At 44.6% G+C, this 27,494-nt stretch overlaps 2 protein-coding genes across 7 annotated transcripts in view; one reads left to right on the forward strand and one right to left on the reverse strand.

Annotated features, from left to right (window-relative positions):
* Positions 1–2,868, reverse strand: part of LOC117366181 (tRNA selenocysteine 1-associated protein 1-like) — a 56,608-nt gene extending 53,740 nt beyond the window's left edge. For all 3 annotated transcript variants that reach the window (XM_033957367.1, XM_033957366.1, XM_033957365.1), the window contains exon 1: positions 2,720–2,868. In XM_033957367.1, coding sequence (XP_033813258.1) covers positions 2,720–2,743 — 24 coding nt within the window. In that variant the 5' untranslated portion in view covers positions 2,744–2,868. The remainder of the gene's footprint in view (positions 1–2,719) is intronic.
* The window catches only part of TRNAU1AP (tRNA selenocysteine 1 associated protein 1), a 31,551-nt gene continuing 6,622 nt past the window's right edge, over positions 2,566–27,494 (forward strand). The window contains exons 1-8 of one of the 4 annotated variants that reach the window (XM_033957371.1): positions 2,566–2,711; positions 5,063–5,160; positions 5,629–5,728; positions 8,930–8,982; positions 15,797–15,928; positions 19,688–19,807; positions 24,133–24,283; positions 25,938–25,971. In XM_033957371.1, the coding sequence (XP_033813262.1) occupies positions 5,075–5,160; positions 5,629–5,728; positions 8,930–8,982; positions 15,797–15,928; positions 19,688–19,807; positions 24,133–24,283; positions 25,938–25,971 (676 nt within the window). In that variant the 5' untranslated portion in view covers positions 2,566–2,711; positions 5,063–5,074. Of the gene's footprint in view, positions 2,712–2,847; positions 3,116–5,062; positions 5,161–5,628; positions 5,729–8,929; positions 8,983–15,796; positions 15,929–19,687; positions 19,808–24,132; positions 24,284–25,937; positions 25,972–27,494 lie in introns of those variants that run through there. The other 3 variants (XM_033957368.1, XM_033957370.1, XM_033957369.1) reach the window with 3 other exon arrangements.

The raw sequence follows: 27,494 nt of genomic DNA on the forward strand, positions 1-27,494 counted from the left end.
GCGAAAGACTGAGTCCACAATTTGCGAGGGTATACTGTATAGCACAGGTGTCAAACTCAAGGCCCTTGGGGCAAATCCAGCCCACCTGGCCGTTTTATGCGGCCCACGGTGCGATAACATGTTTTCATTGCAGCTCCTGGTGTTATCTTCTGGCCGGCTCCCTCTTCCTCACTGCTGCAGTGCACAAAGCCGCAGGTGGCAGCTCCTATGTGTTTTCTGCGCCTGAACCGGAAGCCTTCTCTTCGACATCACAATATCAGAGGGAAGGCTTCCAGATAAGGTGCGGGACGTGTGAGGAGCCACCACCCACAGCTTTGTGCACACTGTGGCAGTGAGGAAGAAGGAGCCGGCCAGAAGATAACACCAGGGGCGGCAATGAAATTGCACATCACACCGCGGGCCACATAAAACGACCAGGCGGGAGCTGGCCAGAAGGTAAGACACCCGCCGGAGGGAGGCACCTAGTTGAGGCACAGTACGGAGGGAGGGAGACAACAAAGGTAGGGGGAATGATTTTATTTTCAATGTAATGATTGAATTGTGTCAATTTTGAGAATTTTCATCTGCTGTCTATATGTTGCACTGTTCAGGAAGAAATGCATTTGTTTCTATTTCTCTGGGTTGTAATGCATGCAAAGTCTTGAATCTTAGGGTTTCATTTGTATATATTAGTACTTTTAGATTTTTGTCCCGTATTTGTTTAGGGGTTATCTGTGTTCTGGTAGGAATGAATGTTGAGAAGCATACAGTGTGCTTTGTGTAGTTTAATTTTGTGGTTAACCATTATGTGTTGTTAATAAGATTATATGGAGTGTATATATGAAAAATGAATGGAAAAAATGGTGTTACAATTAGTACTATTATGGGGGGCGGGGTCTGGCCCCCAATTTAGCCTGTGTTTTGGATTTCAGCCCCTTAATATGATTGAGTTTGACATCCCTGCTGTATAGTAACTCTTATGTATAGATGTTTCTAGAAATATCATTTGGTTAAAGCAAAGGCAGAGTTGTGATGTAAACGTGCTTATACATCTATGTAAAAGTACACATGAACACTTGCTTAGACCAGGGGTAAACTTGTATAAAAGTATGTGTACACTTACTGGGGATAATTCTAGGAGCCTATTGTGTCAAAGCACATAAGTAGCTATAGTGCTTTAAATAAAATCAACTCTTGCTTAGCAGATGAAAGCATCAGAATGGTTCTCAAATCTTTATGTCTGGGTATGCTGTCATGATCTATGCTGTCATGGAACACTGTTTATGAAGGCCATCAACAAAATGTGGCAGATTGTGTTTTTGGTCATTTTTAGAGACCCCCCCTCCCATAAAAAAATGTACCATCACCACACTTTGTCTTCCTCTATAACAAGAATATGATGTTCAGTTTCAATGTGCTATAAACAGATGTGTATTAAATCATCCATGTCAGCAGAAAGAAAGGGTTCAACAAACACATAAGTCAATTACACCGTAATGTTCTTTATTTGACAAAGACCCAACACTGTCAGGGGTCTTTTATGATATCTATCATATGATTCCCCTATAGAGAAAGTTGTCCCAATATGAAATAACACCGATGCAACATTATCTTTTCTTTAAATAGTTGGGTTTTTTTTTAAATAGAAAGATAATTTAATACGTCTTTATCAAGAGTTTAAAAGGTTGTGTCTTTGAAGAATAAAGAACATCTAGTTCCACTTCTGCAGGCTTGTACACTTTTTTAATGATGTTATTAAATTGACAATAAAATCACTGACGTGAATTTCATCAAACAGGTTTGATCACCTGGGCTCAAACAGTCTACGAAAAACGTTAACAAACTGACTAGGCTACTCCTTCACTAATAAACCGAAATGGGACGAGAAGCACCACTGCTCAGCAGTTTTCCCAACTGGTATATAAAGAGAACAGATATGTTTTCTATGAGCCGCAGCCGTTTAATGATGATAAGTAATTAGCCTGTGATTCGCTCACAGAGGAATAGTTTGAGGGCATTCAAGCCTCATCTATAGTTTTCCTGTTATCTTTTTTTTTTTTCCTTTGGTAAATCTCAGTAATTTTCAGCTCCGTCTCCATACATATAGATTGTGGACTAACTATATATTACCATGTAAATATTTCCTGGAATTCAACTACCCTTGGAAGTGACTGATTCTCTCTCCTCAAAATGTGGACTTTAGTCATAGTCACTAGTGTAGAATTATTTTATAATTTGTATTATTTGTTTCCTGTTTTTGGGATTGTTACATTTCCTTTCAAGTATTGATTATTCGTCTTGTAAAAGCATAAATAAACAAATAACTATACCATGTAATATAATATTTGCCCGATATATATGATTTGGATTTTGTATTGTTTTATTTTCTTTGCATTGGATTTTTTTTCCTCCCCCCCCCCCTCTTTTTGACCGATGTGAATTTGAAAAATGAATAAAGAAAGAATTTTAAAAAAAGACAAAGGCAGCCTTCGCAACCACTGCGGTCTCGGGAGGCCTCGTTTTCAGGACATCCGCCCTCTGGGCTCGTTAAGGGGCCACTTTTCCCAACCCGTGCCACTTGCCTTTCTCCAGCCAACCTGCCCGCCTCAGCACAACGCATTGCTAGCCTAAAAGGAGGGGCCTCCCCGGCTCATTAGCAGAGAAAGCCGGATCCTCTCGGGGCAACCGAGGCTCTACACACATCCGCCCTCGTTTCCCTCCCACTCTCCCGGGTACTCACATCGCCCATCCACAGGGTCGCCATGGGCCCGCGCGCTCCAGCGTCGTTGCTTCACAGCTTCACGAGCCGCAACGCTTCTCGCGCCGCCAGGGGCCTCGCTGCCGGCTGCGGAAAACCGTCCCCCCCTCCCACTCCCTCGCCCGCGCGGGCCACCTACCGGAAGTACGTCAAACCCCGGCGACCGGAAGTAGGCCGCGGATGACGTGCTGCGCTGCCGGAAGTGGGGCCCGGGTTGCTGCGAGCGGAGGCCGGAGGGGATGATGGCGAGCCTGTGGATGGGCGACGTGAGTTTGCCGGGGGGGGGGGAGGGGGGTGCGGATGGACGATTTGGCGGCGAGGGACGGCCGCGTTCGAGAATAGGACGTCGCGGTTCTTGCAAGCTGTAGCGGTTGCACGGTGGGTGGTGGCGCCGCCCTTAGTACGGAAGCCTGCGGGTAGGGGAACCGAATTATGGTCCGAGCTTCCCCAAATAATGCTCGCGTCGGTTCTGAGGAACTCCTCTCGTATGAGGAAAGGCGAAAGAGGTTGGGGGGGGGGGGTTCTTCGTCTCGGGGAGAAATCCTGAGTGCTGTAGAACGGCTACAAGTGGAGCGATAGATAGATATTTTTTTTTTACTCCGTCGAAAGTTACAAAGACTAGGGGACACTTGGTGAAGTTACAGGGAAATACTTTTAAACCCAATAGGATTTTCTCTCGGAGACTAATTAAGCTCTGGAAGGCGTTGCTAGAGAATGTGATCAGAGCGGCTAACATAGCTGGGGGGGTGGATAGGTTTATTCTCTTTATCACAAAATATCAAAATTAAAATTATCATAATATTTGTTATATTGTATGCAACTATCAAAATAAGGGGCGGGGAAGGGATTATAATTGAATAATAGTTGATATAAATATTAAATATTATATGATGTCTAAAAGTATAGTAAGGATTATATAATGATATGTTGTATGGAAATATCAAGTGTATACTTAATGCAATTGTATGAATTTTTATGATACACTTGTTATATGAAAAATGAATAAAAATGTTAAAACATAAAAAAAAAACACGTTTGGACAAGTTCCTGGAGGAAAATAATAATAATAACTTTATTTTTGTATACCGCCATACCCAGGGAGTTCTAGGCGGTTCACATCAATTAAACAAAACTTAATAAGAAATTACAATAAACTATCTTTACAAGTAAAGAAGGTATTGGAACAAAATTAACAAGAAATTACAATTGATTATGGTTACAGTTGATAATAATTACAGGCAATGAGGTGATAAAGATGGGCATGCGAGGGGGGGGAATGAGTAGGTCATTGGAGTTAGTGAGATGGGGGAGATCTAAAAGAGGGGGGAGGGGACCGGGCGAGTTGGGTCGTTTGAGGGAGGGGAGAGAGAAATGGAAGAGATGGGATTAGGGATATTGAGCGTGGAATAAATGCGTTTTGAGTGTTTTTCGGAAATCAAGGTAGGAGTGGGCCTTGAGCAGAATTTGGGCTAGCCAAGTGTTCTGTTTGGCTGCCTGGAAGGCGAAGGTTTTGTCCATAGGCTGTCATTAACACAGATTGCTTGCTCTGGATCAGTCCGTTAAGGTCAAAACTGAATTCAACCCAATTTTAATTTATTTGCATATCTAGTGGAATTCTGCTCAGAGACATGAAGGCTGAATACTCCGCCTCACCACCCAGTCATCGCAGTGTTCAATGCAAATACACACCAGTACTTATAATAGTTCATTATTTTGACACTAGCTACTCAAGCTATAGGAAACATCTCTTTTAAATTGCTTGAAAGTATATAAAATTCCTGGAACTTAGCTTAGACTGTTTACTGGTTCCAACGTGCCATGTTTTGGTACTGCTTCAGGGAACCGACATAAGATTTAAGTACAATTTAAACTGGAGGTGAAGTCTCAATAGTAAGAAGAAACAAGAATTGATTGAGACTTCACCTCCAGTTTAAATTGTACTTAAATCTTATGTCGGTTCCCTGAAGCAGTACTGAAACGTGGCACGTTGGAACCAGTAAACAGTCTAAGCTAAGTTCCAGCAATTTTATATACTTTCAAGCAATTTAAAAGAGATGTTTCCTATAGCTTGAGTAGCTAATGACAAAATAATGAACTATTATAAGTACTGGTGTGTATTTGCATTGAACACTGCGATGACTGGGTGGTGAGGCGGAGTATTCAGCAGGGACAGGGCTTTTTTAAAAGCGCATGCGCCGCTAACGTTTTATTATATAGGATGTGTAACTTTATCACCTAGTCTGTAAGCCTCTTGAGTGAAACTATTTTGCACTCCAAGTAATAACTTCTTACCCACACCTAACAGTTTCATTCTTCTGTTAACAGCTAGAACCCTATATGAATGAAAGCTTCATTACTCGAGCCTTTGCCACCATGGGTCACATTGTTCAGAGTGTAAAAATTATTCGGAACAAAGCAACTGGGTAAGTATGAGTAAATGTAAAAACTATTTCTGAAATTCACATACTGTATATACTCGAATAGAAACCGGGATTTTTGGGCTCACCGAGCTCAGGGGGGGGAGGGTTGAACATAGGAGGGGGATAAGTGAGGGGCAGCTGAGTGAGTGCATTGGTTCTACTTGAGGACCTCTAGGGCCAGAAATGGCCTTCTCAGTTTAAGAAAAGAGAAGTTTTGTTTTTTAAATAGATTTATAAGAATAATGCTTTCTTTTTCATTATAGAGTAGACTTGCCTTGGCTTAATTATGTGGCTCCTACCTTAGTAGAAATGTATGACTTTCTTATGTACCTGAATCCCAGAAGGTTATATAGAACCCCTATTCCACAGTGCAGTGCTTCCAAGTTATGGGCACCTGTCTTGTCCACTTCATTTTGCATCAGATAACATTTTAACATTTCATTTAGAGGCACATAATCTTTCTCTCCATAGGCATCCATCAGGCTATTGCTTTGTTGAATTTCCAAATCAAGATATGGCAGAAAAATGTTTGCATAGAGTCCATGCAAAGTTTATTCCGGGTGCAACACCAGTGAGTATCAGAAAAGTTATTTATCCTATAATAACTGCAGAGAAAGGGAAAGGGTTATCATAAGTATTATATGGCAGAAGAATGTAGCTCAGGATTTGAGAGCAAATAAGCAAGAGAGAATTCCTCAAGAAAGTCAGTTCCATACAGCAGGTACAGATAGATTAATAGGACGTGTGCCATTTTCCTATACTGTTGCCGGAGTAAGAAGTTGAGATCATTATATAGGGTGTGCACAAAAACACTCCTTGATTTTAAATGGTTACAAAGCCAAATTTTATTAGAATATTCTTTCACCTTTGAGGCTACAGTTTCATCAACTCATAAAGTTTCATAAGGTATCTGTTGATTACATATACTCGATGTGCGCCCTACCTGTTACTTGGCAAACATCGATGCGATAATCGAGCTCAGACCAGACTTTCTGAAGCATATCTGGCGTGATTGCGTTTATAGCTTCAGTGATGCGTTCCTGCAGATCATCTATAGTTGCGGGTAGTGGAGGTACATACACTCTCATCTTTCACATACCCCTCAAAGGAAAAAGTCACAAACAGTAATGTCCGGTGATCTCTGGGGCCACTTGAGGAACACCTGGTCATTTTGTCACGTTGCATTGAAGGGTAAAAGTGCAAACGATTGTGTAAGATCTTGCTAACTGTGCTTTTTGCGACTTGTATTTGCTGTCATCTTATTTATAAACATATTCCAATAAGTTTTGATTTTGTAACCATTTAAAATCAAGAAGTGTATTTGTGGGCACCCTGTATTATAGTATGGGTTTCCAGCTCCTGTCCTTCAGGGCTGCAGTCTAGTCAGGTTTTCAGGATATCCATAGTGAATATCCATGAGGTCCTATTTGAAATACTGTGCAATTCTGGAGACCGCACCTTCAAAATGATTTAAATAGGATGGAGTCAGTTCAGAGGGCTGCTACAAAATTGGTTAGTGGTCTTTGTCATAAATGATATGAGGAAAGACTTAGAAACCTTAATATGTATACTCTAGAACAGTGTTCTCAATCCTGTCCTGGGGGACCTCCAGCCAGTCAGGTTTTCAAGATATCCCTAATGAATATGCATGAAAGAGATTTGCATATAATGGAAGTGACAGGCATGCAAATCTTTCTCAGGCATATTCATTAGGGATATCTTGAAAACCCAACTGGCTGGAGGTCCCCCAGGACATGGTTGAGAACCACTGCTTTAGAAGAAAGATGGGAGAGAGGGGATATAATAGAGATGTTTAAATATCTCAATGGTGTTTACAGGAGGTGAGTTTTTTCGAATGAAGGAAAACAACTGGAAGGAGAGGGCATAGAATGAAGTTAAGAGGTGATAGGCTCAGGAGTAATCTAAGGAAATACTTTTTTTTTTTTTTAGAAAGGGTAGTAGATGCGTGGAATAATCTCCCGGTAGAGGTGGAGGAGACAAAGACTGTATCTGAATTCAAGAATGTGTGGGACAGGCACGTGGGATCTCTTAGGGAGGGGAGGAGATAGTGGATGGGCCATTTGGCTTTTATCTGCCATCATGTTTCTATGTTTAAAACAAGAATGCAAGGGGACTGGGTTGAGGAACACATGGTTAAATTATTGGATTGCATTTGGCCTGGCTTTGTTTGGAAACATTTGATTGTATTTTGTATTTGGCTTGATTTGTTTTTTCTCCACGTCTTGGGACTCTGACGAAATCTATTTTTCTGGATAGCCACAGTGAATGCACATGAGAGATTTACATATATAGCCTTTGTTATATGCAAATCTCCCATGTCTAGAAAATGTGAAAGTGAGCTGCATGAAGGGTCATAAATATCTCCGAGGCATTAATATACAGAAGTTGAGCCTTTTTCAAATGAAAGAAAACTCCAGAATGAGAGGGCATAGGATGAAATTAAGAGGTGATAGACTCAGGAGTAATCCATGGAAATACTTCTTTACAGAAAGGGTGGCAGATGCTTATAATAGTCTCCCGGTAGAGGTGGTGGAGACAAAGACTGTGTCTAAATTCAAGAAAGCGTGGGACAAGCACGTGGGATCTCTTAGGGAGAGGAGGAGAAGGTGAATACTGTGGATGGGCAGACTGGATGATGCTGTTTGGCCTTTGTCCACCGTCATGTTCCTAAACAGATTTCATGGATATTCATTATAGAAATTCTGAAAACCTGGCTGGGCAATGGTGGAGGTTAGATACCCCTGTACTATAGTCATCCAAAATATGAATGTTGTGTGTAATGATGACATCTTATTGCTTTTTAAAAAGGTTTTCAGATGTTTTGGAGCAAAGATACCGAAATACTAAACTTTGAGGTAAATATCGGAAGGGTAGAGAGAGTGCAGAGGACAAAAATAAACTTTTTGTAGGTTTTACATGTGCTTCTGATTTACCTTACCCTCAGCCAATTTCTTCAAAATGCAAAGAGCTTTAATTCTGGGCTGGCTTTACCTGATGACAAGTGACTAATGTTCTCCCTGACACTGCTTAGTAACTATTTCTGACCCATTTGGTGTTATTACTCCTTAGAGCAAAAATGGGGGATGGGAAAAAATCATGACGAGTTGCCCAAAATACACTGTGAACCCAGATGTTTGGCAATGTTGTAAGAGAACCTGCATTAAATTGGGTCTGTAATGTAATATAAAATAATGTCACATGATCTTATCCATTTAGTTGAACTGAAGCTCATGGAGTTGGTGTATAAATATTTGTTATACTAAATCTCTTAAGCAGCATGAAGACACCCCATTTGTCAGTAGAGAATCAGTGTACGAGCTTCTAAGTTTGATCATATTACCCACATTTTGCGGGATCTGCATTGGTTACCAGTTGGCCCCCCAGTTGAGTTGAAAACTTTGTAGTTTGATGTTCAAACCTTTGAAGGATAAGAACCCAGTGGTGCTGAATTCTCTTCTGCATTCCTATCGACCTGAGAATAAAATGTATCTCAAAGTTCCTGTCACAAATATTGTAAGACTTTCAAGTTTTCATCATGCCATGTTGATCGTACAGGGCGTAATATTGTGGCATGCATTGGCCTAACCCAGTAATCACAGACAGAGTCCAGTGGATGAGAGTCATAGACCATATTGGCTATCGTGAGAGATGGCTGTGCACTCAACCCCTTTCTCTGATCTCTGAATGGGTAATTATATTTTACAGAGACTAATAAGCCAAAGGATTTCTAATATATTTCTGCTTGTTGCAGCCGAAGCGATTTAAGCTAAACTATGCAACCTATGGAAAACAGCCAGAAAACAGGTGAGCAAGACTAAATACTCAGGAGTTGCCAAGTCTGTTATACTAAATTGAAATAAACAGAAATTCTTTAGCACTCTCCAGACCAGTAGAGGTTAACTTTACGATTGGGTATATATCTAATCATGACCAGCAGGTGGAGACTGAAAACAAAACTTTGGGACAGTATATCCTAGCCCCTCCTCTCTATTTCCCTCAGTCTTCTTTCAGTCTCCAGCAGGTGTTGAGTGATCTGTACCCATCTCCCTTGGTAGGGCTGTTGGAATTTGTTTAGAGGTTTATTGTCCCTGTTTTTAGCCGGACGGAGCTTGGACGGACTCTGTTTGGGGGTTCGTCCGACCTCGGGGGTGTCAAACCCGGCGGGTCACGAGCGGGGTCCCTCCCCCCACTTCCTCCACCTCCCCATATTTTTTTAGAGGAGCCTCAGCAGTAAGCCTTGCCCCCTAAATCAAGCAAGGCATATTGCTTCGAGAGCCTGTGGAGTCTGTTCTGTAAAAAAAAAAAAAAAAAAAAAATCCTGAGGTAGTGCTGGTCTGGAGGGTTGTATCCCTTTAAGAAAACTGTATTTTACTGTATTTTTTCAACTAACCGGCACTTTTTTACAGCTAGGTCGCGTATGGAGCAATGAGCACTTCTAAAGGGAAAAAGTGCTCATTGTGCTCCAGACGCGAGGCACTCGCGGCCGGCCTGTGCAAGCGGTGTTCAGGCCGGTGCGGTGGAGGAGCTCCGTCGGCAGCGGCTGCAGGCGCCCAGAGCTCCCCGCCGATGGTGCCTCGCGAGTCGGCAGGGAACGGTGGAGAAGCCCGGTCTTCTCCGTCCGCCCACGGAGGGATTCCCCGAGCCGCCGACGGTCGGGTTTTAGAGGATTCCCTCTCAGCTGATATTTTGACAGCTGATGCCGGCTTGCCTGTTTTAGCGGCTGAGACTTTTCAGGTCTCTCAGCCGCTTCAGGCTGTGGAGGGAGCTGTTTTGGCGGGAAAGACGCCATCTTCTCTGTCTGGCCCCTCCATTTTGTCTTCCACCTCAGGTGACCTTCCCCCTGTTTTGTCTAAGCAGGGGCAGGTTTCTGCTGGGTCCCCTGCTGTGGCAGGGAGTCCCTTGGGACCCTCGGGGGGTTTTTCCCCTGATTTTTTCTTTTCATTATGCAAAGCCTATTTTCAGGCGGCTGGGGGTCCCGGTTGCGCCCAGGGGGTCTCGGGGGGTGGGGTTTCCTCCGCGCTCCCTGCGGCTTTGCCTCTCTCGTCTGACGTGACGTCCCCTCCGCCGCCTCTCTTGTCCAAGCGTCCGCGGGTGTCGTGGGACGAGGATTTGTGGTCGGAGGAACGTGTCGGTATGGAGGAGGACCTGGACCCTTCTGAGGAATTCCAGGACCCTCTGGAGGGGACGGAAGCTGGCGGCGGGTTGTCGGGTTTCCCGTTCTCCAGTGACGAGGCGTCCGTGGTGCGCCTTTTTCAGAGAGATGAGCTGCCTGACCTTATTCAACAGGTTTCTTCGGCTTTGCGTTTTGAGGACGCGCCGCCGGAGACTCCGCGTGTGGGGGACCCTCTGTTACGAGGGATCCGTTCCGTTTCCCGCTCTTTTCCTATGCATCAGGATATTCGGGATATTATTCTTGAGCAGTGGAAAACGCCGGAGACGCCGTTTCGGCTGGCGCGCAGCATGGCTCGCCTGTATCCCATTCCTGAAGGGGATCGGGCTACGTTAGCTTCGCCAGTCGTGGATGCGGTGGTCTCGGCTATTTCCAAGCGGCATACCGTGCCTGTTGAGGGCGGTTCTGCCTTGCGGGACTCTGAGGAGCGCAAATTGGAGACCATCCTTAAGCAAAATTTTCAAGTCTCTGCCTTTGGGGTCCAGGCGGCTATTTGTGGGGGACTGGTCGCTCGCGCCGTGTTTCGGTGGGCGGAGCGGGTCTTGGATCGAGAGTCTGATGACTGGTCTCTGGTGGATCAGGAGGTAGCAAAGATTGAGATGGCTGCCTCATTCCTCTCGGATGCTCTGTATGACTTGGTGCGGATCTCGGCTAAGTCCATGGCTTTTGGCGTGGCCGCAAGGCGTGTGTTGTGGCTGCGCGCTTGGGCGGCGGATGCTGCGTCCAAAGCTAAGCTTACTAAATTTCCCTTTCGGGGGTCGTTTTTATTTGGAGAGGACTTGGATAAGTTAATTCAGACTCTGTCGGACTCGAAAGTTCCCCGTTTGCCGGAGGACCGTGCCCGCCCGGCGTCTCGGGGGGGTGCGGCCCGGGGGCGTTTGCGGGAATTTCGCAAGTATCGCCCTGGGCGTGGGGCTGCTTCTTTCCAGTCTCCGGGGTTTTCCCGGGGTCGGTTCTTCCAGCGCATGCAGCCCTTTCGGGGGGCCCGTCGGGGGGCAGGGAACCCCTCCGCCGTTTCCCCCGCTTCCCGTCCTGCACAATGACGCCTTGCCGGCGCCCCCCTTGGTTCCGGTGGGGGCCCGGCTGCGCGACTTTTTTCCCAAATGGGCCGAGATCACGTCCGATCAGTGGGTCCTGGAGGTGGTGCGGGACGGTTATGCCCTGGAGTTCGCCCGCTCTCTGCCGGATTTTTTCCTCGCTTCTCCGTGTCAGACTCCGGGGAAGAAGCAGGCTTTTCGCCAGACCCTTCAGCGCTTGCTAGATCTCAGGGCAGTAGTTCCGGTGCCCCCCCCGGAGTGGGGCACGGGCAGGTACTCCATTTACTTTGTGGTGCCCAAGAAGGAGGGGACTTTTCGGCCCATCCTCGATTTGAAAGGGGTCAACAGGGCTCTCAAGGTTCCCTCTTTCCGTATGGAAACGCTGCGGTCGGTCATTCTGGCGGTTCAGCCGGGGGAGTTTCTCACTTCTCTCGATCTGACGGAGGCCTACTTGCATGTTCCTATTCGGACCTCTCATCAGCGTTTCCTGCGCTTTGCGATCTTGGGTCGGCACTATCAGTTCTGTGCGCTTCCCTTTGGGCTGGCCACGGCTCCCCGGACGTTCACCAAGGTGATGGTGGTCGTCGCGGCAGCCTTGCGGTCGGAGGGCATTCTGGTACACCCCTACCTGGACGACTGGTTAATTCGGGCCAAGTCGTTGCAGGAAAGCTACCGGGTTACGGCTCGGGTGGTGGAGTTTCTCCGGTCGCTGGGCTGGGTGGTCAACCTTTCCAAGAGTCGGTTGGTTCCGGCTCAGCGTCTGGAGTACCTCGGGGTGCTGTTCGACACCTCCTTGGGGAAGGTCTTCCTCCCAGAGGCCCGGGTGAGCAAATTGCAGTCTCAGATTCGCCTGCTTTTGGCGTCCCGGTGTCCTCGGGCGCGAGATTTCCTCCAGGTCCTGGGGTCGATGGCGGCGTCCCTGGACGTGGTGAGGTGGGCGCGGGCCCACATGCGTCCTCTTCAGTATGCTCTGCTCCGGAGGTGGTCTCCCCAGAGGCACGGGATGGATGTTCCGGTTCCCCTGCGAGGCTTGGCGCGCTGCAGTCTGCGTTGGTGGCTCCGGACCCCTCACCTAGTTCAGGGGGTGGGTCTGGATCTTCCGCAGTGGACGGTGCTCCTTACGGATGCGAGTCTCCTGGGTTGGGGGGCCCAGTGTCTGGGTCACTCTGCTCAGGGAACCTGGTCCACGGAGGAGGCCTCCTGGTCGATCAACGTGTTGGAGACCAGGGCGGTCCGGCTGGCGCTGTTGGCTTTCCACTCCCTTTTGTTGGGCAAGTCGGTCAGAGTCCTGTCGGACAATGCCACGGCGGTGGCTTATGTCAATCGTCAGGGGGGCACCAAGAGCACTCTGGTGGCGCAGGAGGCGGCTCGGCTCATGGTTTGGGCGGAGTCGCATCTTCTGGACCTCTCGGCCTCTCACATTGCCGGGGTAGAAAACGTTCAGGCGGACTTCCTCAGTCGTCACTTCTTGGATCCGGGAGAGTGGTGTCTCGGCGCCGAGGCGTTTCAGTTGCTAGTGCGTGCTTGGGGGCAGCCCCTGATGGATCTGATGGCTACAAGTGGCAACGCCAAAGTACCCCGCTTCTTCAGTCGTCGCAGGGACGGTCTGGCCGAGGGTCTGGATGCTCTGGTCCAACCGTGGCCAACGGAGGGGCTGTTGTATGTGTTCCCTCCTTGGCCATTAGTAGGCAGAGTACTGCTTCGCATTGTTCGCCATCCGGGGCTGGTGGTCTTGGTGGCTCCGGATTGGCCTCGTCGTCCGTGGTATGCGGATCTGGTGAGGCATCTGGTGGCGGATCCTCTTCCTCTGCCTCTCGAGTGCGATCTTCTGACGCAGGGTCCCATTCCCATGTTCGACCCGTCTCCCTTTTGTCTTACGGCTTGGCTCTTGAAAGGGGCCGCCTGAGTAAGAAGGGATATTCCGACAAGGTGATCTCTACACTTTTGGGGTCCCGGAGGCTTTCTACCTCTCGGGCTTATGTACGGGTTTGGCGTCTTTTTGAGGAATGGTGCCGAGCGCGGGGAGTGGTCTCCTTTCGCGCTTCTCTGCCTAACATTCTAGAGTTTTTGCAGGATGGCCTGGATAGGGGCCTGGCCTGGTCTTCTCTTCGGGTTCATCTGGCGGCCCTGTCGGCTTTTCGGGGGCTGGTGACAGGTCAGCGTTTGTCAGCCATTCCTGATGTGATTCGCTTTCTTAGGGCGGCCAAGTTGCTCAGGCCTCCCATAAGGCCCTCGATTCCCTCTTGGGATCTCAATCTGGTTCTCTCTGTTCTAGTGCGCCCTCCTTTCGAGCCGTTGGATGGCTGTTCGTTGAAGGACCTTACGCTGAAGTCGGTCTTTTTGGTGGCCATTACTTCCGCTAGACGGGTGTCGGAGCTACAGGCTTTCTCTTGTAGGGCTCCCTTCCTGGAGTTTTCAAAGGAGCGGGTTGTTTTGCGGCCTGTTCCTTCCTTTCTGCCGAAGGTAGTTTCTCCTTTTCATGTCAATCAATCGGTGGTCCTCCCGGTCTTGGGTAGTCGGGAGGGTTCTTCTGAGCAACGACAGCTGCGCAAGTTGGATGTCGGTCGGGTCCTCCATGCTTATGTGCAGCGGACCCGGGATTTTCGGAGTTCCGATCATCTCTTTGTGCTTCTGGCGGGTCCTCGTCGGGGGGCTGGCGCTTCTAAGGCTACTATTGCGCGCTGGATCAAGGAGACGATCGCTTCCGCTTATCTTCTGAGTCAGAAGCCGGTTCCGGAGTTTCTCAAGGCTCATTCCACTAGGGGTCAGGCGGCTTCTTGGGCTGAGTCGTCGCTCGTGCCTCCGGTGGATATTTGTAAGGCTGCGGTTTGGTCCTCCTTGCATTCATTTGTTCGGCATTATCGGGTAGATGTTCAGGCGCGTCGGGACGCGGTGTTCGGTGAGCGTGTTCTGGTATCGGCCCTTCGGGGGTCCCGCCCGTGAGAGGGACTGCTTTGGTACGTCCCAATCGTAAAGTTAACCTCTACTGGTCTGGAGAGTGCTAAAGAAGGAGAAATTAGGTTCTTACCTGCTAATTTACTTTCTTTTAGCTTCTCCAGACCAGTAGAGGTCCCCACCCTGTCTGTTGTTGTTGTTGTTGGGGCTGTTGCGCGGGCAGTTTTTGGTTTTTGCTGCGGGTTCTAGTATTTTTCTAGGGCCGGGGAGAATTGAAGAACAGCGGCTGTGGCTCGGCTGGCTTAGCTGGCGAGCTGTGGGGACCTTCTTCCTTCGGGAATTTCTCCTCTGCATTTTCCAACAGCATTTTTTGGGTATGTTATTTGTTACTCCTTTCGGAGTATTGTTTTTTCTCTCTGTTGTTTCCAGTTCTTGGTTCTGCTTGGCTATTCGGCAGACTGAGGGAAATAGAGAGGAGGGGCTAGGATATACTGTCCCAAAGTTTTGTTTTCAGTCTCCACCTGCTGGTCATGATTAGATATATACCCAATCGTAAAGTTAACCTCTACTGGTCTGGAGAAGCTAAAAGAAAGTAAATTAGCAGGTAAGAACCTAATTTCTCCTTATCAGAGGTATCTATCTTTTTTTTCTCTCCCCAATGCCATTATTTAATATGCCATAGGATATAATGGATGCCTTAGCATTTAGCACACCTTAATAAAAGGACCCCTTAGTAGCTTAGTGATGACAGTTAAAAATAAACTGAAAAATGAAGGACAACGTACAGAATAATTTGTCATAGAGTTGTTGCTGTAACACGATTATGCATGGCCATAGTGTGCACAGTTCTCTGCTGTACATAGAGTTTTAACCCAGACTGCCTTTTGGGGGTTTTTTTCCTCCCTGAATCTTCAGGTTGCAATGCAGGGCATTGCAGGTCATACAGAACGCTGCGACTAGATTGATAACTGGAACGTCTAGATATGAGCATATTACACCATATCTTCAACAACTGCATTGGTTACCAGTTGCATTTAGAATGCAATACAAAGCAATTATGATTTGTCACCAATTCTTATATGGCATGATCCCAGAGTTTTTAAAGAGTAAGATGGCTGGTTATCAGCCGACAAGATCTCTGCGTTCTGAAAATTCTGCATTGTTGAAAATAATTGTTCCTCCTAAATATGCGGAAACTAATGCAATGACTTTTCTCATGTGCTGGAGTAAAGTTGTGGAATGCCCTTGTTGGGCAAATCAGGAAATGCAGTGATAGGAGTTCATTTAGAAAGTTGTTAAAAACACAATTATTTGCTGATGCATTTCTTTGAACATTGATTTGAGGGTTGCAAGAATTGAATCTTTCTGTTTCTATTTGTCCTGATTTGTACTTTTTATGTATGTAATCATTTTGTAAACCGTTTTGGAATAAAACGGTATAGAAATTTTTAAAATAAATAAATTCTCATTTCCATCATAACTGCTCAGTTGCTTTTCTTGTGATTTTTCTTTCCAGCCAAGAATACTCTGTGTTTGTAACCCACCTGAGCCCTGATGTGGATGATGAAACACTGTACGAGTTCTTTGTAAAATTGTATCCATCCTGTAAAGGAGGGACCATTGTGTTGGATGAGTTTGGCGCATCCAAGTAAGACTCTTCTTCCCCGGTCAACGTTCTTATTTCTTTTATTCCACAGGCCTCTGTAAAGAACCTGGGTTGTGAAAGTGACAGTATGATTGCCTTTAACTTCAAAATATTTTCTTATTGAACCATCACCCTATACCAGGGGTAGGCAATTCCGGTCCTTGAGAGCCGGAGCCAGGTCAGGTTTTCAGGATATTCACAATAAATATGCATGAGATAGATTTGCATCTCAAGGAGGCAATGCATGCAAATCCATTTCATACATATTCATTGTGGATATCCTGAAAACCTGACCTGGCTCCGGCTCTCAAGGACCGGAATTGCCTACCCCTGCCCTAAACTGACATCTTCTGTTCCCCTTTCCCCCTCCTCTCACATGTAAGGTGATAACCGAGTCATTTCTAGTCTTTCATTTTGAGAGAGTCCCAACAAGAGGGAACATGACTGGGATTGACTCTACATCAGTGGTTCCCAACCCTGTCCTGGAGAACCACTAGGCCATTCTGGTTTTCAGGCTAGCCCTAATGAATATGCATGAGAGAGATTTGCATATAATGGAAGTGACAGGCATGTAAATCTGCTCCATTCATGTTCATTAGGGCTAGCTTGAAAACCCGATTGGCCTGGAACCACAGCTCTACATGATCAGGGGGCTAAGTCGATTGCCTGATCAGCCCACACTGGTTTTGCTTGTAGAAGTGGCAACATTAATTTAGGGCTGCATTTTGATATGTTTATCTTTTTTCCTGCTACAGTTTCTTATGACTCTGAACAAGTCACTTAACCCTTCATTGCCTAGTCCAGGGATCTCAAAGTCCCTCCTTGAGGGCCACAATCCAGTCGGGTTTTCAGGATTTCCCCAATGAATATGCATTGAAAGCTGTGCATGCACATAGATCTCATGCATATTCATTGGGGAAATCCTGAAAACCCTACTGGATTGCGGCCCTCGAGGAGGGACTTTGAGATCCCTGGCCTAGTCACAAGGAGCTACAATGGGAAAGAAAATAATGGATAACATACCTTTAATCATGTGATTAATAGCGATTCCAAATTTTAATTGAACGCAGCCTTAAAAAAAAAAAAATTAAAGAGTAAAAAGTAACAAGAAAAACAAATTGAAAAATTATAAATTAAAGAATTAAAAACAGCCTGCAGAATAACCATCAACAGCCTTACAAATTTTCAAACCCTGCTTCAGAAAAGCAAGCCTAAAATTAATGCAATCAGGTTAAAAAATAAAAAAAAAAAGAAGTTCTGGGTTTTATTTCATTTGTAAGGAGGAGTGAATGTTCAATGTGTTTCTTATAGCCCTTCCTGCTGAGCCACTCACACAGCCTGAATGCACCAAACTGGGTAGTGATTCAACTAATTCAGTGATTCCCAACCCTGTCCTGGAGGAACACCAGGCCAATCGGGTTTTCAGGCTAGCCCTAATGAATATGCATGAGAGAGATTTGCATATGATGGAAGTGATAGGCATGCAAATTTGCTTCATGCATATTCATTAGGGCTAGCCTGAAAACCCGATTGGCCTGGTGTTCCTCCAGGACAGGGTTGGGAACCACTGCCCTAATGAATATGCATGAGAGAGATTTGCATATGATGGAAGTGATAGGCATGCAAATTTGCTTCATGCATATTCATTAGGGCTAGCCTGAAAACCCAATTGGCCTGGTGTTCCTCCAGGACAGGGTTGGGAACCACTGAACTAATTAACATGTAGCTTAATATCCTCATAAAATGGAGGTACCAGAACTGACTTGGCTTCAGTGGCAGATCAATGAGTTAGCCATAGATGCTAATGAAACCAAGTAAGTGTTGATACCTTAATTTTTTGTTAAAGTATTTAACTGGTCGTATCACTACTACCACTATGGTGATTTATTTGATCCATTTGCGGTGACGATGTGCCTTTTTTGTAGTATTCCCTTGGAGTGTCCCTGTGCTGATCACTGTGAGGATCCCTTTGCAGGTGTAGCTGGCAAAGCATAAAGGCAAAAGGGGTGGGATTTGTTATACCTCTACCACCTACTTTAAATTCTAAGTGGTTTAAATAAAAGTTGTACAAAAGTATAAAAATAAAGGAAACTTACACGGACTATTAAAAACAATTAAAAGACAATACTGGGTGCAAAAAGGAAGAGGGCAAAAGGATACATCATATTAAGAAGGAGTGTAGTGGTTAGAGCTACAGCCTCAGCACCCTGAAGTTGTGGGTTCAAATCCCGCACTGCTCCTTGTGACCCTGGGCAAGTCACTCAATCCTCCATTGCCCCAGGTATGTTAGATAGATTGTGAGCCCACCAAGAGAGAGAGAGGGAAAAAGGCTTGAGTACCTGATTCTAAATCACTTAGATAATTTTGACAGGTGGTATATAAATACCTAAAAATAAAATAAATACCACCTTTCTGTGGTTACAATCAAAGTGGTTTACATATTATATAAAGGTACTTATTTTCTTGAGCCTATGGCCTGGCTGCCTCTCTTGCTATCAGAAGCTAAGCAGAGGCAGGTCCGGCTAGTTGGGTGGGGGGACCACTGGGGCATACCAGGTGCTGTAAGATGAGGGCCCCCATGTTGGACAGCAGCACCATAGTGAAGCTACACACTGCGCGGGAGAAGGCAATCGCAAACCACTGCTGTACTCTGCCTTGAAACATTCCTCACTGTCCATGCACACTTATTTTGTAACTGGGGCAATGGAAAGTGAAGTGGCTTGCATTGGGAGTTATAAACTTAGATGGACATGAGCTTTTTTTACATTTTTTTTTTATAAAGAGTAGAAGCTGTTCTGATAGTAATAGATGAACAGCTTTTATATATTTAAAAAAGTGGAAAAAATAAGGATGGTTGAGCTGCATGTAGCTTTTTCTGGTGCCTAAGACTGTGTCTGCTTTTTTTAAGTAGACCTGTGTGATTTGACTCATTTAAGTCCCTCTGACAAACCAAAGGATTGATGATACACTCCCGATCCCATTGGGTTTTGTATCTGTTTACTTCAGAAGACTGAACTGACTGTCAGCAGTACCTCCTCTCTTTTATGTGAAGTGCTACGTCTTCCCAGTGATGTATCTCAGCCACCTATTTTTTCCCATAGCACTGACTTCAGTCTGATTGGTATCCTCCTGCAGGCCCATCCTGTATTTCCAAAAAACTGGCTGTCGTCTATAAATCTACTGCTTTTCCACAAGAAATAGTCTTAAGGGACTATCTACAGTTATATTGCAAACTTTTTTTTTTTTTTTTGCTGTTTGTGACCTAGTCCACATGTTAGTTTCCCTCAGTTGAGAAACAGCTTTAGGTCGGCCTACTTTTCTTTCCATAGTGAGGATTTTTTGAAAATACAGAATATTTTAGAGTCCTAATATTATTACTTCAATAGCTCTTTTGTCCATAGGTGTTTGATATAGAACACGATTATTATTAACCGGTCCTCATCGATCGTCATTTTATGTACCTTGGATGGATGGATGAATGGTTGCATCGTCCAGGTTTTCACAGATATTACAGGTAGATGTCTTAGACTGCTGCGCTATTTTTAACACAGTGGTAGACATCTCTGGTCTCAAGAGCCACAAGTCTGGCTTTCAAAATAGCAACGTATAGAAATCAATCAAGTACTTTGAGGCCAGTGTATTCACTTTCAATATTGTGGTTATTCTGAAAACCAGACCTGCTTGTGGATCTCAGGCTGGAACTGTCTGCATCTGCCCTGCGACATCTCAATAAACCACCTTTTTGTTTTTCTCCCTTTCTAGAGGCTTTGGGTTTGTGAAATTCTCTGATGAGGAGGACCAGAAAAAGGCTCTTGCTGAGTGCCAGGGAACTATCGGACTGGGGACAAAACCTATTCGTCTGAATGTAGCTTTACCCAGGGCGTAAGTATTGTCTGTTTTGAATGCTGAAAATGTTATTTAGTCCATTCTGTATCATTGTGGAGCATTCCAGCTTTTTTGCCTGATCAGAATCAGTAGGGTGTGGAATGCTTATAAGAGGAAGAGAAAGAATCATTCAGTAACATGGTAATAACATAGAGTTGAGTAGTATTGCTTGAGGGTTTCATCAAGGAAGGTCAATGCACTAAACTTCTTTAGAGGTCAGTTCTTATAATATTTGTGATGCTTTCCTGTGGCAACTCAGGGGTCCTTTTATTAAGTTGTGCGCTAAAGATTAGTATGGCATCCATTATATTCTATGGGCACCTGCGTGCTCTAAATCAATTAGCGCACCTTAATAAAAAGACCCTTCAGTGAAGTACCATAATTCACAAGTGTGTAGAATGCATAGGAATTTATGCGCAGAAGGAGATAGGCAGTTTTGACTGGGACTTTTCCATAATTGAACAGCTTTGACATTTTCTCTGTAAGCACAGTTTTACTTAAATGTGTGTCTTGAATCAGGGATGCGCTCGCTTTGAATCAACCATTGGGAATAACATTTGCTGCTTGTTTAAAATCCATCCCAACTATCCCAAGCAATCCCTTAATTTATAGGCACCTCAGTTAAGAGAATGGATGGATCATGGCAACATGCACAGTGAGGAATCCACCCTATGATGTTTCACGGCTGAATACAGGAGTGGTTTGCCATTGCCTTCGCCCGCGTAGTGTTTGGCTCCACTATGTTGCTGCTACCCAACATAGGGCCCTCAGCCTGTAGCACCTGGTATTCCCAGGTGGTCTCCAATCTAGGTACTAGCCAGGCTCGGCCCTGCTTAGCTTCCATTAATAAGAGAGGATCTACTTAGGGCGGCCAGGGCATAGTCTCTCTCAATTAAAAAGACAGGAGAGAAATTTTTTACCACTTAGTATTTTCATCACCTTGCAATTAACACTTGCAGTTCAGTGAGAAGCAAACATAAAAACCAAATTCTAATAGTTTAGATATTCCTACTCGCTTACCAACTTGAAATGATTAAATAACTCACCAATATAAGATACAGGCAGCAGGCCAGCAGCTAGGTGGGTGCTATCTACTCTTTTACATTCTTTGTCACATGTATGATTATTTCCTAGTTAGTGAGAGGTCATATGTGTGCACATGGTACAAAGAGCTGCTGGTTCTTAGGGAATGAATCTGGTTTTTGGAGGCTAAAGTAGCAGACTTGGATTTGCTGAGGCTGTCAGGTTATACAGAAGAGACCTGAAAGGATGGGACTTAACACACCTTTTTTCAGTTGTAGCATAAGGCAAGTTACATTCAGATACAGCAAAAATTTTTCTTACCCCAAAGCAATTACAATGAGTTTATAACTGAGGCAGTGGAAGGTTAAGTGACTTGTCCAAGATCACAAGTAGCTGCAGTGGGTTTTTAACCTGGCTTCCCTGGTTCTCACCTGCTGCCATAACCATTAGGGTGCTACTCCACTTCATATAGGAACATTCCTCTCTAAGCAAATGGCCTCTCATGGTCTCTTCATACCGCTACAGTTCATCTTAAAAATGCCACATATAATATTTTTAAGTTATGTGGTATTAGACTGGATTGTACTAAAGTACTGGGGCCTGTTTTTTTCTTTTTAATTAGAATTGTAATGTATTTTGTTTAAGAATTTACAAATTATCCAGAATACAGCTAGATTATTGTTATGGAGTGTCATTGGGATAGTGCAAAACCCCCTTTTTGAACTGACTTCCATTTTAAACTATTCTTTGATTTTTAAGGTGTTACATTGTCAGAGACCAGTATTATGTAGAAGAGAAACTTACGTTATATACCTAATCAACTGCTGTGATCAGGTCAGGGTAACCAGTGGCAGATGTAGATGTCGTAAGAAAGGCTAGATGGTGGTCACAAGCTTTTTTTGAGTGATTGGGCCAAAGCTGTAGAATAAACTTCCTACTGAGTCAAGACTGGAAACAAACCTGATGATATTTAGGAGAAAACTATAAACATTTTTGTTTTTTCACTAATTTGATTTTATTTTATTGATAGTAGCAGTTAGAAGTAAAGGTTATATTTTAAGTTGTGGTTTTTGTTTTTTGTTTTTTTATTCTTTATTCATTTTTTCATCTTACATCAAGTGTACAACCAATAAAACATTTGAAATTGAATACATCACTTGAACTTCTTTCTATTATCACAATTAAATACCTAAAGTTTACTCCCTTCCCTCCCACTCTTCCCAACACTAATTCGATCAAATATATATAGAAATATTCTTTTCTATTGATCTAAACTTTTATGATTTTATGTTGTTAATATGTTTTCTTTTATTCTGACTTTTTCCCTGTATTTCCAACTTATTGTTTTATGTGATGTGTAAACCATTTTGAATGATCTTTTGACCAGGAAAGTTATTATTACTCCAAGGGGCCACTGAAAGTTCTCAGCCCAACCAACAAAGGTGGGGCAGTCTCCATCAAGGGCTATACACTTAGGGCTCATTTTACTAAGGTGCGTTAGCGTTTTTAGCGTGCGCAAACCCCACGCTAAATGGAAAATACTAATGCAAGCTCTATGGAGGCGTTAGCGTGCGCGGCATTGTAAGAACATAAGCAACGCCTCTGCTGGGTCATATCTGAGGTCCATCGTGCCCAGCAGTCCGCTCACGCGGCGGCCCAACAGGTCCAGGACCTGTGCAGTAATCCTCTACCTATACCCCTCTATCCCCTTTTCCAGCAGGAAATTGTCCAATCCTTTCTTGAACCCCAGTACTGTACTCTGCCCTATTAAGCCCTCTGGAAGCGCATTCCAGGTGTCCACCACACGTTGGGTAAAGAAGAACTTCCTAGCATTCGTTTTGAATCTGTCCCCTTTCAACTTTTCCGAATGCCCTCTTGTTCTTTTATTTTTCAAAAGTTTGAAGAATCTGTCCTTCTCTACTCTCTCTATGCCCTTCATGATCTTGTAAGTCTCTATCATATCCCCTCTAAGTCTGCTCTTCTTCAGGGAATAGAGACCCAGTTTCTCCAATCTCTCCGCGTATAAAAGGTTTTCCATCCCTTTTATCAGACGTGTCGCTCTCCTCTGAACCCTCTTGAGTAATGCCATATCCTTCTTAAGGTACGGCGACCAATATTGGACGCAGTATTCCAGGTGCGGGCGCACCATCGCCCGATACAAGGGCAGAATAACTTCTTTCGTTTTGGTTGTAATACCCTTCTTGATTATGCCTAGCATTCTGTTTGCCTTCTTAGTGGCCGCTGCGCACTGTGCCGTCGGCTTCATTGTCATGTCCACTAGTGCACACTAAAACCACTAGCGCACCTTAGTAAAAGGAGCCCTTAGTCCGGTGATTTTTCACTTTTTTCGTTCCATATTTTGCCCAACAGAATGAAAAAAAAGTGGAAAATTACTGGACGAAGTGTATAGCCTTCAATGGAAACTGCCCCAACTTCATTGGTCGGGCTGAGAACTTTTCAGTGACCCCTCGTATTATTTGTATACCACTTATATTCTAAGTGGTTTACATTGTATAGTGATCAGGTATTCTTAAGTTTCCCTATCTGTCTCGCTGGGTTCACAATGATACCTGGACCAGTGGAAGGTTTAGTGACTTGGTCAGAGTCCCAAGGATCGAACCTGAAACTTTGAGGTCTATAAATGTAATTAAATAACTCCCTCTTTACGAACGCATAACGCAGGTTTTAGTGCCGGTAGCAGCGGTAACTGTGAATTCCTATGAGTGTCGGAGCAGTTACCCCTGCTGCCGGTGCTAAAACTCCGTGCTATGCGTTTGTGAAAGAGGGGGTAAGTTTGTAAAATAACTTTGCACCCCAATTTTGTATGATTAAATTATGGGTTAGTTACTTATAAAATGATTTGATGACTTTTGTATTTGAAAAGATAAATTATAATTAGGCGACAATTGTTTTTCAGACTGATGAATTTCCCGCAACTTTTATTCTTTGTTTTCATTAGCAGTTGATTCCCCAAAACAGAGCTGTTATAGGGTGGATCGGATTTGGCAGTCACCAGCATAAAATTTCTGTCTTGCTGTTTCTTCATCTTGGTTTCATCCAGTTTTATCACAGGTTCTCACCCTTAAAGGACAAAAATCCTATAGAAGACTTCTGGCCAGAAAAGTTTGACCATGGAGAGTCTAGCACTGGGGTGGGAGGGAAGAGGAAGTAGTACATCTGAAAATATGTCCATTTACTGGTTAAAAAAAAAGAAAGGTATGCTGTGAATTAAACCGGTATGTTTACTCTCTGCAGCACTGTTTATTTGCATTCCCAGCAATTGTCATTTCTTATTGTAGTTCAAAAATGAGGCCTCCAGGTGAAGAGTACAACTACCAGTTGAATTATTATTACCAGCAGATTCAGAACTACTACGCACAATGGGCTTACGATCAGAGCGTTTACAATTACAGTTATCCACAATATGGCTATACCCAGGACACCTTGCAGGTAAGACTCATTCCGTTGCCTAGTGTGCAGAGAGTTATGTCATCCGCTATAATAATTCACTTAGCACGCATGCGCACTTCAAACCTGGTGGCTGCGTGCATCCATAGCTCCGTGGCCGGCAGAGAAATTGTATTGTAAAGCAGAGAAGTTGGTAAAGTGTGTGGCACGTTCCATTTGCTGCGAGTGGTGGCTTACTTTACCCAGCAGCGGTTATTCTGTGTCGGTTGCCATTTGCCGCTTGATAAAAAAAAAAGGTAGGTGGGAGAAGGGGCACAATAATTGACATCCCCAATATTCCCCCGACATCCCCCTGACATCTCCACACACACACAGAAGGATAAGGGGCCAAAAAGACGGGACATTGACAGACTGACAGAAAAGGTGGTAGTGAAAGACACACACAGAAGGACAGGAGGCCAGGGAGAGAGATTGAAAGAAAAAAAAAAAACAACCCCAGACAGCGGACAAGGAGAGAGAGACAGACATCAAAAAAAGACAGACAGACATCAAAAAAAGAAAGACAGACAGACATATAGCAACCAAGGAGACAGACAGCAAAAAAATACAGACACACAGATAGGGGCCAAGGAGAGAGACAGAAATAAAGAAAGACAGACAGACAGCAAGACAGTAGCCAAGGAGAGAGAGAGACAGAAAAAAAGACAAACACCGGCCAAGGAGAGAGAGAGACAGAAAGAAACACAGACACATCTATTCTAGCACCCGTTAATGTAACGGGCTTAAATACTAGTTCATTATATAATGGTATACAGGTTAAAGATCTTCAATTGATCCAAAACACTGCAATAAAACTTATAACAGGACGTAAAAAATACGATCATGTAATTCCATTGGTTACCTGTATTACACCGCATCACATACAAAAATTATTTTACATGTATTCAAAATCCGTTCTACGAATACCCCTTTATATATACCTCAGTAAAATCTTAATACCTTACCCCCCCCCCCCCCACGACATTGAGATCGCTCAATCAACATTGGTTAGTACTTCCGACATTTAGGGCTCCTTTTACAAAGTTGTGCTAGCGGTTTTAGCGCACGCGCTAGACGCTAACGCCAGCATTGAGCTGGCGTTAGTTCTAGCCATGTAGCGCAGGTTTAGCGCGCGCTAAAATTCTGCGAGTGCTAAAAACGCTAGCGCAGCTTAGTAAAAGGAGCCCTTAGAGAGAGATTTCTTGACTCTCTTTGACATTCCATTTTTTCGGTTCAGGGTCCCGAATTATGGAATCTGCTTCCCAACAATTTAAGACTTCAAACCTCACTTAATAATTTTAAGAGAGACCTTAAATTTTTTTTTTTTTTTTTTTTATTCAGAGATGCGTTCTTTTAGGTACCTGAACTTTGACATTTCGTAATACGGGGTACCTATGACGGACAACTAGACCGATCCCTTGACTTTGTGTGTTTTCCCTTCCCTTACTTTTCTATTATAAATTGGAGTTCTTTCTCTTTGCCCCGTTTGTGTTGTATGTTCTTTTCTTTCTCTCTATAAATTTTATTGATTTTCATTTTAGTTTATTGTAAGCCGTTTAGTTACTATGTGATTTGTGGGATATCAAGAAAATAATAAACTTGAAACTGATGTTGATGCTACATGGGAATTTCAGAGCTGTGCTTATTTCATTTTCAGACACATGCAGATGTTGCTGCTGAGGACCTGGAAGGTAGGGTATGCGTTTGTGCCTTTATCTTAGGGTGAAAAATATGAGCAGTAATTGTTTCCCAGCAAAGAAAGCCTGCCTATTTTTTCCCTTTAAAAGTGAACTGAAACCAAAGCCCAGGACATTGCATTATCTTGGCCTAGGCCAGACTTTTGTGTACCACCAAGAGCAGATCGCCCACTGCCTGAGGTTATATATCTCTAACTGAGTAACAGCAGTATTATCCATTCTCCCCTACTTTTGTCAGAAGTTGCCAAGTAATCTCAGTGCCAGAAGTTCTTTCTAGAGAATGACAAGGGGAAAATATTAGTCTCCGCCCTGTCCCCGCGAACTCGATCCCCGTACCCGCAAATCGTCTGATCACATCCGCACAAGCCTCGAATAGCTATGATTTTATATTGAAATTATTTTATTAAAGTGTGTTTTGTACAATTGTCATTTTATAAACACAAATAATACAGAGCAAGGATCAACAAAACCCCTGTCTCTCCTCTCCTTCATAACTATCCGCTCCACTATCCCAAATTCATGCACCTCCCATGTCCCAACACGCTCCTTCCCCCCTCCTTGCTCCCTTCAGGGTCATCCAGCTTGGCATGCCCACCTCTGCTGAAGCCGATCCGGAAGGCTTCCCTCCGATGTCAGAGCTGATGTCGGAGGGAAACCTTCCGTGTCAGCCAGGGATTCCAGTTACCTCAATCAACAGTCTCCTTCCAGCTGGGCTTCTCCTTCCTGCTTTCAGCAGTACTTGTTTGCAGGGATGCGCTGTGGGAAGCGGCTCTTGCACACTGCTTGTGGCTGACCCAGAAGAATCGCTTCCACTGCCCACAGTGCGTCCCTGCAAACAAGTACAGCTGAAAGCAGGAAGGAGCAGCCCAGCTGGAAGGAGGACTGTTGCTTGATGTAACTAGGATTCCCAGTTGGCATGGAAGGCTTCTGTCTGACGTCGGTTCTGACATCAAAGGGAAGCCTTCCGGGTCATCTTCGCTGGAGGGGGGGGAGCATGTAGCTGGAGGGCAAGAAGGAGGTCTGTTTATAAATGGGATCCCTGGCGGTGGTGACGAACACATTAGGTGCAAGGGTGGGAGACTGTTCGACCCATGATAGGGAGGGAAGGTAACTGCTGGATTCGCGAGGGGGGTTGTGTGCTGTTGACCCGGAGGGGTGGGAAGGGAGGCAATTTGCGGCAGATCCTTTACTGCAGGGACAAGACCATTCATCGCTCCATGGAGCGGTGAATGGCCTTGTCCCCGTACCCACAGCGGTTAATTTTTTTTTTTTCCCCCCCATTCCGGCTAGCACAGTCACCATTTCATTCTCTAATTCTTTTACCAAGAAGTGATTTTTTTTCTGATATATAACTGAAAGTTACTATTATATATTTCTATATAATCCAAAATATTTAATCCCATCTCTCTGGGACTATAACATCTAGGATAGAATTATCTGGCATTCCATGGGCTGCCTTCTATTAGAAGTGAGCAGCCAAAGAATTTTTGTGTCATTTTTTTTTTTTTGCTTTGGAA

The sequence above is a fragment of the Geotrypetes seraphini genome, chromosome 8, assembly GCF_902459505.1.
Source record: "Geotrypetes seraphini chromosome 8, aGeoSer1.1, whole genome shotgun sequence".
NCBI classification, from domain to species: Eukaryota; Metazoa; Chordata; class Amphibia; order Gymnophiona; family Dermophiidae; genus Geotrypetes; species Geotrypetes seraphini.